Genomic DNA, 13,262 nt, shown 5'->3' with positions numbered 1-13,262 from the left:
AACTGAGAAAATTATGACAGTGAAAGACATCAGACCTAGCTGATATCATCTCGTTTCTAACTGTCACCAGTGGGTGTCCAGGTTCTTGGCGTCTTGAACAAAGAATTGGACAAAACGCACACACAAAGCAAGGAAGGAATAAAGGGCTTTATTGAAAACGAAAGTACACTCCACAGTGTGGGAGTGGGCCCGAGCATAGGGGATCAAGGGCCCCGTTACAGAATTTTGGGGAGTTTAAATACCCTCTAGACAATTCCATTGGTTACTTGGGGTACGCCCTATGTAAATGAAGAGGATGAAGTAAAGTTGCAAAGTTATTTACTTGGCCTACACCCTATGGAGAGGATATTTCCTGTCATAGCTGAAGTGTGAATTGGCCTTCTGTTTCTTGCCTCCAAATTCTATTTTCCTGCCTCATAACCTCTAAACCGCCCTTGTTCATTACTGGGCGTAGGCTGAACTGGCTTTGGGAAGGAATTTAATATATAGTTTAAATAATAGCCTTTCCAGAAAGGCTAAACTGTTCTTGTAAAATAAATGAAAGGCCACTAGCCAACAAGTCAAGATGAAAGGGGCTGGAGTTCTAAATTACCAACCATTATTCCAGAGATCATAAAATTTGCAACTTCCCCAATTACTCTTGAAGGTAACATCACTACTGTGAGCCTAAGACCAACATTTTGAGATTTTTTTTTCATGTTTTTGCATTTCTGACAACCAGATGGCCCCACCTGGACCTGCCAACCAATTCTGTGGCCCCCACCTAGGAACTGACTCAGCAGAAAAGAACAGTTTCGCTCCCTATGATTTCATTCCCAAGTCAATCAATCAACACTCCCGATTCACTGGCCGCCTACCCACCAAATTATCCTTAAAAACTCTGATCCCCAAGGTCTTGGGGAAGCTGATTTGAGTAATAATAAAACTCCAGTCTCCTGCACAGCCAGCTTTGCATGAATTACTCTTTCTCTATTACAATTCCTCTGTCTTGATAAATCTGCTATGTCTAGGCAGCGGACAAGGTGAACCCCTTTGGGCAGTTACATGACCGTTTGTGCCTGGCTTCTTTCACTGAGCCTCGTGTTTTCAGGGTTCCGCCATGTTGCCAGTGTATCAGAACATCATTCCTTTTTATGGCTGGATCATATTGCATTGTATGGATGGACCACATTTTGTTTATCCTTTCGCCAGGCAATGGACATTTGTGTTGTTTCCACCTCTTGGCTATTATGAATAATACCGCCTTTGCAAAAGTATGACAGTGAGAGAAATCTGACATGGCTGACTCTCCTGCTTGTATCCTCACAGGTTGGCTATCTTTGCTCATTCCTGGGCATGGGTCAAGCTAACTTTGGGACAAATTTAGCTTATAGTTTAAATGATAATAGCCCTTCCCCCAAACTAAACTGTTTTTGGAAAACTGATGAAAAGCCACCAAGTTAGAAGGATGAGAGAGGCTTGAATTCTAAATAATTACCAAGCATTATTCTGGAGGTTGAAAGATTTGCAACTTCCCCAATTACTCCTGCAGATAACATCACTATGACAGAACCTAAGATTGTCCTTTTGAGATGTCTTTTCAGGTTTTTGCATTTCTGACAATCAGATGGCCCCACCTGGACCCGTGACTCAAACCAGTCTTGTAGCTCCCACTCAGAAGTGGACTCAGTGCATGAGGACCATTTACCACACCCCTATAATGGCATCCCCAACCAATAGTATGCCCCCTACACTAGTCCCTGCCCACCAAACTATCTTAGAAAAACCTCCAACCTCCAAGCCGTCGGGGATATTGATTTGAGTAATAATTCTGTCTCCCAAGTGGCATGGCTGACCTCATGCCAATTAAGCTCTTTCTTTACTGCAATGCCACATCTGGGTGAGTTTATTTTATATTTGCAGGGGGCAGGAGGAACACATTAGGCAGTTACACTATGAACACCTGTGTACACATTGTGTGTGTGTGTGGCTCCATAAGTTCTCATTTCTCTTGGATATATGCTTGTGTGTATGTGTGTATTTGTGTGTGTGTGTGTGTGTGTGTGTCCATAAGTTCTCATTTCTCTTGGGTATATGCATGTGTGTGTGTGTATGTGTGTGTATCCATAAGTTCTCATTTTTCTTGGGGGGGGTGTGTGTGTGTGTCTGTAACTCCTCATTTCTTTTGGATGTAATCCTAGGAACAGAATTGCCAGGCACCATGAAGGCCTGGACTTTGGCTGCATTGTTTATTCTGCCTGGCATATAGCAGATGTGTGCCAAACTCTTGTAAAATGAATACATGAATTTTAAAATCCTAATCTGAAGATCTGTGTCCAATCCTTGCCTTTTTTCCAATTGACTCTATAATTTGGGGAAAGGCAAAAATGTTTCTTGACCTCAATTTTCACATCTCTAAAATTTTGGACTGGAATAGATGATTTCTAAAATGACTCAGTAAGTAAACTATATGAAATGATGGGGCTGAGGTTACTTTTCCCTTAAAACATAGGGAAAATGAACAATAACTTTTAAATCGGGGTTGGGATTTATAGGTTAAAAAATGGCTTTGTAATTATTTCTAGCTCTTGGAACAGAGGGCATTTTTCAAGTGAGACTCTCTGATGAAACTTTTAATTTTTTTTATGCTAACAATGGCACTAAAAATGCTATGTCGGCTGATTCAAGAATATGGGAATAACCACAGTGAGAAACACTTATTAGTGGATAAGCCACAGCAATAAGTATATAGAGAAAGTTTTATTAAACACCTGCCAAATTTAAAACATTGGGGTTTCTTCCTAACCTTTTTAAATTAAAAAACGGAAACATATACAACATAGAGAAAATAATGGCAATGAACATGATGTAACTCAGCTTCAACAGTTCTCAACTGCTGACCAATCTTGTTTCAATTACCCCCCGCCAACTGACTCATTTTGAAGTAATTCCCAGACATCACATCATCTTATCTGTCAATATTTCTGCGCCACATAGGATTTGGGTGAAGATTTGAATTTAGTTGATGCTGAAGCTCACCTTCAATCCAATTCAACATCAATTTATGGAGCCTTGAGCTTTTGTCGGTCTCATGCTGGGTTGTGTGGGTGATGTGGAGATGAGTATCACACAGCGTCTGTTTTTCAGGCTTTTTCTAGTGGGAAATAAAGCACCATGCAAAGGAGAGAGTGCAGTTTTCCCCTGGTATCTGTGGGGGATTGGCTCCAGGAACCCTGTGGATACCAATATCCACAGATGTCCAAGTCCCTGTTATAAAATGTCACGGTACTTGTATATAAACTACACAATCCTCCCATATATTTCAAATCATCTTTATATTACTTAGAATACCTCATACAATGTAAATAGTATGTAAATAGTTGCTCTACTGTCTTGTTTAGAGAAAAATGACAAGAAAAAAAGGACATACGTGTTCAGTACAGATATAATCAGTCTTGTGGTTCTTTTGTTGTTGTTGTTGTTTGTTTGTTTTGTTTTGGTTTTGTTTTTAATTTTCATCCATAGTTGGTTGAATCCTCAGATGCAAAACCCATGGATACAGAGGGCCGGCTGTAATGCACCTTGAGTGCTGCGAAACTGATAATAGAACTACCATTGGAGGTGCTAATGATCAACAACAAAGGAGCAAGTTAATATGATAAAAGGAGGCCAGGATAAAAATGTGGCTCATGCCTGTAATCCCAGCAATTTGGGAGGCTAAGGCGAGAGCATCTCTTGAGCCCAGGAATTCAAGACCAGCCTGGGCAACAGAGCAAGACCCCTTCTCTACAAAATATTTAAAACATTAGCTAGGTATGGTGACACATGCCTGTAGTCTCAGCTCCTGCAGAGGCTAAGGTGGAAGGATCACTTTAGCCTAGGAGGTTGAGGCTGCAGTGAGCCATGATTGTGCCACTGCACTCTAGCCTGGGTAACAAAACATGACCCTGTCTCAGAGAAAAAGAAAGAAAGAGGAAGGAAAGGAAGAAAGCAAGAAAGAAGGAAAGAAAGAAAGAAAGAAGGAAAGAAAGAAAGAAAGAAGGGAAGAAAGAAAGAAAGAAAGAAAGAAAGAAAGAAAGAAAGAAAGAAAGAAAGAAAGAAAGAAAGAAAGAAAGAAGAAAAAGAAAGAAAGAGAGAGAAAGAAAGAAGAAAGAAAGAGAGAAAGAAAGAAAGAAGGGAGGGAGGGAGAGTATTAATTAACATAATTTTAATCTAGAAACAACTCTCAGCCACCAATCTTTGTTTCTTGCCCAAAAATGTTTTATCCTCTGCACGTGCTCCTTGATTTCTGTGTATATGCTGTCTGCTTTGAGTTGCTTGGGTTTTTTAAGAAGCAAGTGTTAGCTTCTATTAGTGTTAGCAGTTGCTTTGAGGTCCGCATCTGGATGTCTGAAGTTCAGAGGTCCTGAGGCTGGTGAATGGACTTGGGAATGGAAAATCGAGCAGTTTTATCAAAAGACAAGAAAGCAAGATTGTAGAATACAATTCACACTTTCTGCTACACCAACAGGCTTCCCATTTGCTTTTGGCAACTTCTCATTACTGCGATCACTGACCATCCCTATCTGTAAAAATACTCATTGGCTAAGATGGCCCAGAATTGATTCTTGAAAGGTTTTTAAGTTATTCTTTTATTTTATTATGTCTTTTTTGTTTAAGTCTGAGATGACCGTTGTTCATTTTTTGTTAAGTCATCTGTCTTTTATTATAAACATTTTTACCAACCTTTGACCTAATAGAGTCAACTATTGCTCTTTTCTCATTCCTTAATGGTGAGTACAATCTGGACAATGATACACATTTATTAAAAACAAATTAAGCTAAAATTAAACAAAAGGCTACTTTTTTCAAAAATGTCAACAGCACAGGAAAAAATGAATACGAATAGTGTCTACATTGTAAATCCAAGTTGTTCTCTCTCTCTCTCTTTTTTTTAGAAAGAACATTACGTGGCATTGTCTACTGAAGATGGGATTTAGCACAAAAACCATCATGGATTCCATCAAAGAGATCATTAATGTCTCAAAACGTCTCCAAGGATACATGATCTACAAAGGACCACAGAGTGCCTGCAAAATTGGGTTGAAAAACTGAAGAAGGCAAATAGAGTTTATGGCAAGGTTCTGTGTTACTAGACTGCCCTTGAACCCATAGCCATGGAATTTGTTCAAATCCTACACACTGTTTAAGGCATTGTTTAATTGGCACCTTCTGTGTGAGGAATCATGAGTGCCATATACCACTTTATGATAACCTAGGACTCTGGCCCCAGACTCCAATATTCAGGCTAGCAGGGCTAGACCATGTGAAGAACTTGTTTTGCAAGAATAGGAGGTAGCCAAGGCCTGGAATCCAAATAGGTTCCATGATGTTCTTGAACATCTTCCTGACAAGTCCATATTACAAAATGGCAGAGCACAGGCTCAGATTCAGACTGTGGAGCTAGCTCATGCATTGTCTATGCAAGTGCTGAATTTTTCTGCCGTGTCAGAGCTTTCCATGGCCAGGTCAGATAAAGGTCTCAGCATTTTAGCCTCAGCTCTTAGAGCCTCTTTTTCCTGGCCTTTGGTTTGCCAAGTCACTGTCCAAGTATCTGAGTAGCAACAACATATGGAGCTCTAAGCAGAAGTCCCAGGTGGTGATGCCTGGGATGTTCTGGCTTTGGTGGAGACCCAAGCAGAGGTCCCAGGTGGTGACTCCTGGGATGCTCTCACTTTAGTAATATTGATTTCAGCTTTATATCACTTGCCTTTAATAGTCAAGGTGTCCAAAGTCACAAATTCAAACCCCAATGGAAGAAAATAATAATTTGTTCCATGGGTGCAAAAATACAGTCTGATATCTCAAATTTATTCCATTGATTATTCTTTAAACTAGAAGAGGTATGTGTCAACACAGAAATGGTCTTTATTATGGAGAACAAATTCCTTGAATGTGTATACTATTGATTCTAGGTCAACAATGTCATTTTCAGATTTGCAGGGCAGCAAAGTTTTGCTTAAAACTCCCTCCTCTTAGATGATTTTAGCAGTCACCTTAGCGTCTACATCCTGAAGGTGTCCTTGATAGTACGTTTTCTGCTCCTCTAAAGTAAGGGGTCAGTCTGTGGTCCCCGTGGTGAGATTGGGTTCTTCCTGCCTATTCCTGGAGTGGCATGGAGAAAAGAGCATGGATTTACAGAACAGACATTTGAGAGAGAGGTAGGAAACTCTGTATTTATTTAAATGCAAACTCAAATATTGCAAATTTAGTAAAACATGTGGGAAGAGTTCTTTTACAGAGCAATTTTCTGTTGCCTAGGATATAAATCCTTAGAGTTTTTCTGTGTAGTGATTGGCATTTACAAATAAGAACCTTCCCTGTTTTGCAAGGTTACATGTTAGTTAACGTTTGCAATGCCTCTTGAGTCGCTAATTATTTTGTTTATATTCCATGCTCAAAAAATCAGAGGGGAGGAGTTTCACCTCAGGCTTTGGCTCTGAGAACAGTACAGCAGAAGTTTTGATTTTCATCCACAGAAAGTAACAGGGGGTTGAATAATCCAAACGACCAGAGGTCAGATGCCTCTTGATGCTGTGTTGTTCTTTCAGCGGAACCCACATTCAGAATTCGCTAAGGAAGGAGCTGGGACAGAGGTGCTAAACTTTGCCTCAAAAAGGATCTTCTTGGGTGGCTGGCAAGATGACTGAATAGGAACAGCTCCGGTCTGCAGCTCCCAGTGGGATCAATGCAAAAGGCAGGTGATTTCTGCATTTCCAACTGAGGTATCCGGCTCATCTCACTGGGACTAGTTAGACAGTGGGTGCAGCCCATGGAGGGCGAGCAGAAGCAGGGTGGGGCGTTGCCTCACCCAGGAAGCTCAAGAGGTTGGGGAACTCCCTCCCCTAGCCAAGGGAAGCTGTGAGAGACTGTGCCGTGAGGAACCGTGCGTTCTGGCCCAGATTCTATGCTTTTCCCATGGTCTTTGCAACCCGCAGACCAGGAGATTCCCTCAGGTGTCTATACCACCAGGACCTTGGGTTTCAAGCACAAAACTGGGCGGCCGGTTGGGTAGACACTGAGCTAGCTGCAGAAGATTTTTTTTCATACCCCAGTGGCTCCTGGAATGCCAGCAAGACAGAACCGTTCACTCCGCTGGAAAGAGGGCTGAAGCCAGGGAGCCAAGTGGCCTAGATCAGTGGATACCACCCCCATAGAGCCCAGCTAGTTAAGATCCACTGGCTTGAAATTCTCGCTGCCAGCACAGCGGTCTGAAGTCCACCTAGGACACTCGAACTTGGTTGGGGGAGGGGCATCCACCACTACTTAGGCTTGATAGTTTACATTCCCCTCACAATGTAAACAAAGCTGCTGGGAAGTTCAGACTGGGCAGAGTTCACTGGCTGCAAAGCTGCTGCAGCCAGACTGCTTCACTAGATTCCTCCTCTCTGGGCAGGGCATCTCTGATAGAAAGGCAGCAGCCTAAGTCAGGGGCCTACATATAAAACTCCCATCTCCCTGAGACAGAGCACCTGGGGGAAGGGGCGGCTGTGGGAACAGCTTCAGCATTCCTGCCTGCTGACACTGAAGAGAACAGTGGATCTCCCAGCACAGTGCTCAAGCTCTGCTAAGGGTCAGACTGCCTCCTCAAGTGGGTCCCTGACCCCCGTGCCTCCTGACTGGGAGACACCTCCCAGTAGGGGTTGACAGACACCTCATACAGGAGAGCTCCAGCTGGCATCTGGTGGGTGCCCCTCTGGGATGAAGCTTCCAGAAGAAGGAACAGGCAGCAATCTTTGCTGTTCGGCAGCCTCCACTGGCGATACCCAGGCAAACAGGGTCTGGAGTGAACCTCCAGCAAACTCCAGGAGACCTGCAGCAGAGGGGGCTGACTGTTAGAAGAAAAACTAACAAACAGGAATAGTATCAACATCAACAAAAAGGACGTCCACACAAAAAGCCTGCTGGTCTGAAGGTCACCAGCATCAAAGACTAAAGGTAGATAAATCCACAAAGATGAGGAAAAACCAGTGGGAAAAGGCTGAAAATTCCAAAAACCAGAGTGCCTCTTCTCCAAAGGATCACAACTCCTCACCAGCAAGGGAACCAAACTGGATGGAGAATGAGTTTGACGAATTGACAGAAGTAGGTTTCAGAAAGTGGGTAATAACAAACTCCTCTGAGCTAAAGGAGCACGTTCTAACCCAATGGAAGGAAGTAAAGAACCTTGAAAAAAGGTTAAAGGAATTGCTAACTAAAATAACCAGTTTAGAGAAGAACATAAATGACCTGATGGAGCTGAAAAACACAGCACGAGAATTTCGTGAAGCATAAACAAGTGTCAATAGCTGAATCGATCAAGCAGAAGAAAGGATATCAGAGACTGAAGATCAACTTAATGAAATGAAGTGTGAAGACGAGATTAGAGAAAAAAGAATGAAAAGGAACAAACAAGACTCCAAGAAATATGGGACTGTGTGAAAAGACCTAACTTACATTTGAAGGGTGTACCTGAAAATGACGAGGAAAATGGAACCAAGTTGGAAAACACTCTTCAGGTTATTATCCAGGAGAAACTCCCCAACCTAGCAAGACAAGCCAACATTCAAATTCAGGAAATACAGAGAACACCACAAAGATACTCCTTGAGAAGAGCAACCCCAAGACACATAATCGTCAGATTCACTAAGGTTGAAATGAAGGAAAAAATGTTAAGGACAGCCAGAGAGAAAGGTCAGGTTACCCACAAAGGGAAGCCCATCAGACTAACAGTGGATCTATCTGCAGAAACACTACAAGCCAGAAGAGAGTGGGGGCCAATATTCAACATTCTTAAAGAAAAGAATTTTCAACCCAGAATTTCATATCTAGTCAAACTACGCTTCATAAGTGAAGAAGAAATAAAATACAGACAAGCAAATATTGAGAGATTTTGTCACCAGCAGACCTGCCTTACGAGAGCTCTTGAAGGAAGCACTAAATATGGAAAGGAAAAACCGGTACCAGCCACTGCAGAAACGTAGCAAATTGTAAAGACCATTGACACTACAAAGAAACTGCATCAACTGCATCAACTAACTGGCAAAATAACCATGTAGCATCATAATGACAGGATCAAATTCACACATAACAATATTAGCCTTATATGTAAATGGGCTAAATGTCCTAATAAAAAGACACAGACTAGCAAATTGGATAAAGAGTCAAGACCCATCAGTGTGCTATATTCAGGAGACCCATCTCACATGCAAAGACACACATAGGCTCGAAATAAAGGGATGGAGGAATATTTACCAAGCAAATGGAAAGCAAAAAAAACAGCAGGAGTTGCAATCCTAGTCTCTGATAAAACAGACTTTAAACCAACAAAGCTCAAAAAGGACAAAGAAGGGCATTACATAATGATAAAGGGATCAATTCAACAAGAAGAGCTAACTATCCTAAATATATATGCACCCAATAAAGGAGCACCCAGAATCATAAAGCAAGTTCTTAGAGACCTACAAAGAGACTTAGACTCCCACACAATAATAGTGGGAGGCTTTAACACCCCACTGTCAATATTAGACAGATCAACAAAACAGAATATAAACAAGGATATTCAGGACTTGAACTCAGCCCTGGACCAAGCAGACCTGATAGACTCTACAGAACTCTCCACCCCAAATCAACAGAATATACATTCTTCTCAACACCACATCACACTTATTCTAAAATTGACCACATAATTGGAAGTAAAACACTTCGCAAATGCAAAAGAATGGAAATCATAACAAACAGTCTCTCAGACCACAGTGCAATCAAATTAGAACTCAGGATTAAGAAACTCACTCAAAACTGCACAACTACATGGCAACTAAACAACCTGCTTGTAAATGACTACTGGGTAAATAATGAAATTAAGGCAGAAATAAATAAGTTCTTTGAAACCCATGAGAACAAAGGCACAACATACAAGAATCTGTAGGTCACAGCTGAAAGTGTTTAGAGGAAAATTTATAGCACTAAATGCCCACAGGAGAAAGTGGGAAAGATCTGAAATTGACACCCTAACATCACAATGAAAAGAACTAGAGAAGCAAGAGCAAACAAATTCAAAAGCTAGCAGAATACAAGAAATAACTAAGATCAGAGCAGAACTGAAGGAGATAAAGACACGAAAACCCCTTCAAAAAAAATCAATGAATCCAGGAGCTGTTTTTTTGAAAAGATAAACAAAATAGATAGACTGCTAGCCAGGCTAATAAAGAAGAAAAGAGAGAAGAATCATATAGACACAATAAAAAATTATAAAGGGGTATCACCACTGATCCCACAGAAATACAAACTACCATCAGAGAATACCATAAATACCTCTACGCAAATAATCTAGAAAATCTAGAAGAAATGGATAAATTCCTGGATGCATACACCCTCCCAAGACTAAACCAGGAAGAAGTTGAATCCCCAAATAGGCCAGTAACAAGTTCTGAAATTGAGGCAGTAATTAACAGCTTACCAACCAAAAACAGCCCAGGACAGATGGATTCAGAGCTGAATTCTACCAGAGGTACAAGGAGGAGCTGGTACCATTCCCTCTGAAACTATTCCAAACAATAGAAAAAGAGGGACTCATCCGTAACTCATTTTATGACACTAGCATCATCCTGATACCAAAACCTGGCAGAGACACAACTAAAAAAGAAAATTTCAGGCCAATACCCCTGATGAACATCAATGTGAAAATCCTCAGTAAAATACTGGCAAACTGAATCCAGCAGCACATCAAAAAGCTTATCCACCATGATCAAGTCGGCTTCATCTCTGGGATACAAGGCTGGTGCAACATATGCAAATCAATAAACATAATCCATCACATAAACAGAACCAATGACAAAAACCACATGATTATCTCAATAGATGCAAAAAAGGCCTTTAATAAAATTCAACACCTCTTCATGTTAAAACTCTCAATAAACTAGGTATTGATGGAACATATGTCAAAATAATAAGAGCTATCTATGACAAACCCACAGCCAATATCATACTGAATGGGCAAAAGCTGGAAGCATTCCCTTTGAAAACCAGCACAAGGCAAGGATGCCCTCTCTCACCACTCCTATTCAACATAGTATTGGAAGTTCTGGCCAGAGCAATCAGGCAAGAGAAAGAAATAAAGGGTATTCAAATAGGAAGAGAGGAGGTCAAATTGTCTGTTTGCAAATGACATGATTGTATATTTAGAAAACCTCATCATCTCAGCCCAAAATCTCCTTAAGCTGATAAGCAACTTCAGCAAAGTCTCAGGATACAAAATCAATGTGCAAAAATCACAAGCATTCCTATACACTAATAATAGACAAACAGAGAGCCAAATCATGAGTGAACTCTCATTCACAATTTCTACAAAGAGAATAAAATACCTAGGAATATAACTTACAAGGGATGTGAAGGACCTCTTCGAGGAGAACTACAAACCACTGCTCAAGGAAACAAGAGGACACAAACAAATGGAAAAACATTCCATGCTCATGGATAGGAAGAATCAATATCATGAAAATGGCCATACTTGCCAAAGTGATTTATGTATTCAATGCTATCCCCATCAAACTGCCACTGACTTTCTTCACAGAATTAGAAAAAACTACTTTAGACCAGGTGCAGTGGCTCATGCCTGTAATCCCAGCACTTTGGGAGGCTGAGGTGGGCAGATCATGAGGTCAGGAGATGAAAACCATCCTGGCTAACAAGGTGAAACCCCATCTCTACTAAAAATACAAAAAAAAAAAAATTAGCCGGGTATGGTGGTGGGCACCTGTAGTCCCAACTACTCAGGAGGCTGAGGCAGGAGAATGGCGTGAACCAGCAAGGCAGAGCTTGCAGTGAGCCGATATCGCACCACTGCACTCCAGCCTGGGCGACAGAGCAAGACTCCATCTCAAAAAAAAAAAAAAAAAAAAAAAGAAAAAAGAAAAAACTACTTTAAATTTCATATGGAGCCAAAAAAGAGCCCATATATCCAAGATAATCCTAAGCAAAAAGAACAAAGCTGGAGGCATCATGCTACCTGACTTCAAACTATACTACAAGGCTACAGTAACCAAAACAGCATGGTACTGGTACGAAACAGATATACGGACCAATGGAACAGAACAGAGGCCTCAGAAAAAAATGTCAGGTCTGTATAAATGGATCTGTCAGGTGGTGCATGAACATGCAGCATCCTCTTGTCTGTAGCAGGACCTTTACCCGTAGCAGGTATAAGACAGGGGCTGAAGCTATTCTGACATCCTTTTTTTTTTTTTTTTTTTTTGAGATGGAGTCTTGCTCAGGCTGGAGTACAGTGGTATGATCTCGGCTCACTGCAACCTCCACCTCCCAGGTTCAAGCGATTCTCCTATCTCAGCCTCCTGAGTAGCTGGGATTACAGGCACCTGCCACCACGCTCAGTGAATTTTTGTATTTTTAGTAGAGACGGGGTTTCACTGTCAGGCTGGTCTTGAGCTCCTAACCTCCCACCCACCTCAGCCTCCCAAAGTGCTGGAATTACAGGTGTGAGCCACCGCACCTGGCTGTTCTGACATCTATTGACCTTATCCATCATACAGGCAGTCCTCTCTTTTCCTCCTCTTGTATAACTTTATGGATAAAAAGCTTGGCTGGCTAAGCTGATATTAATACATCTAAATGAGATCCTGAGAATCTGTGTTTGGAGCCACGTGGGGAGCAATCATTAGTCTTTGAAAAGATGAATAATTATTCTCTAGGGCAATTTTGTTTCAAAAACTGAATGCAAAGGGGCTCAATGCTTACGGCCAAATAGGAGTCCAGTCTATTCTATGTACCAGCAGGTCCTACCCCAGATAGATCCTCCTAATTTTGGGTTTGCTCAAATCCATCATCCATCCAGCAACCCCCTACTGCCCACCTCCCTACCCATAAAGCACCACAAAATTATTTTTTATGCCCAAAAGGAATAATTTATTTAAAAGGCCCTTTGCAGATAGTCATTGCATTCTAAAATGTTACACAACACAAAATAATTATTGTGTAAATATTTGGGTTGAAATAATAGCATACCTTCCAAAAAATGTTACAAAGCAATTTTCAGAATGGCTAAATGATTGACAAAGAGTGACTCCATTGCTAAACTGTGTTAATTCAAATTCAGACCTATTTATTAATTATTATTATTATTGTTATATTTCTTTGGGTCTTCATTCTGAAGTCTCCTGTGTGTACACATTAATTTGTATGCCTTTTCTCCTAATTATCTGCCTTTTGTAAGTTTATTTTTCAGTGAAACTTCAGGTGACCCTGTGGCT

General features: G+C 41.1%; 1 protein-coding gene across 2 annotated transcripts in view; it reads left to right on the top strand.

The window, feature by feature from the left end:
• The window catches only part of PUDP (pseudouridine 5'-phosphatase), a 177,571-nt gene extending 164,854 nt beyond the window's left edge, over positions 1–12,717 (top strand). Inside the window, exons 4-5 of one of the 2 annotated variants that reach the window (XR_007722762.1) lie at positions 4,917–6,179; positions 6,570–12,717. Coding sequence is in view for 1 of the 2 variants with exons in the window: in XM_050777493.1 (XP_050633450.1) it covers positions 4,917–4,958 (42 nt within the window). In the remaining variant the exon portion in view is untranslated. Of the gene's footprint in view, positions 1–4,916 lie in introns of both variants that reach the window. The other variant, XM_050777493.1, reaches the window with a different exon arrangement.
• The last annotated feature ends 545 nt before the right edge of the window (positions 12,718–13,262 follow it).

This window comes from Macaca thibetana, chromosome X (genome assembly GCF_024542745.1).
Source record: "Macaca thibetana thibetana isolate TM-01 chromosome X, ASM2454274v1, whole genome shotgun sequence".
NCBI lineage: Eukaryota > Metazoa > Chordata > Mammalia > Primates > Cercopithecidae > Macaca > Macaca thibetana.
The sequence above is the reverse complement of the archived record's forward strand: the minus strand, read 5'-3'. Positions and strand labels throughout refer to the sequence as shown.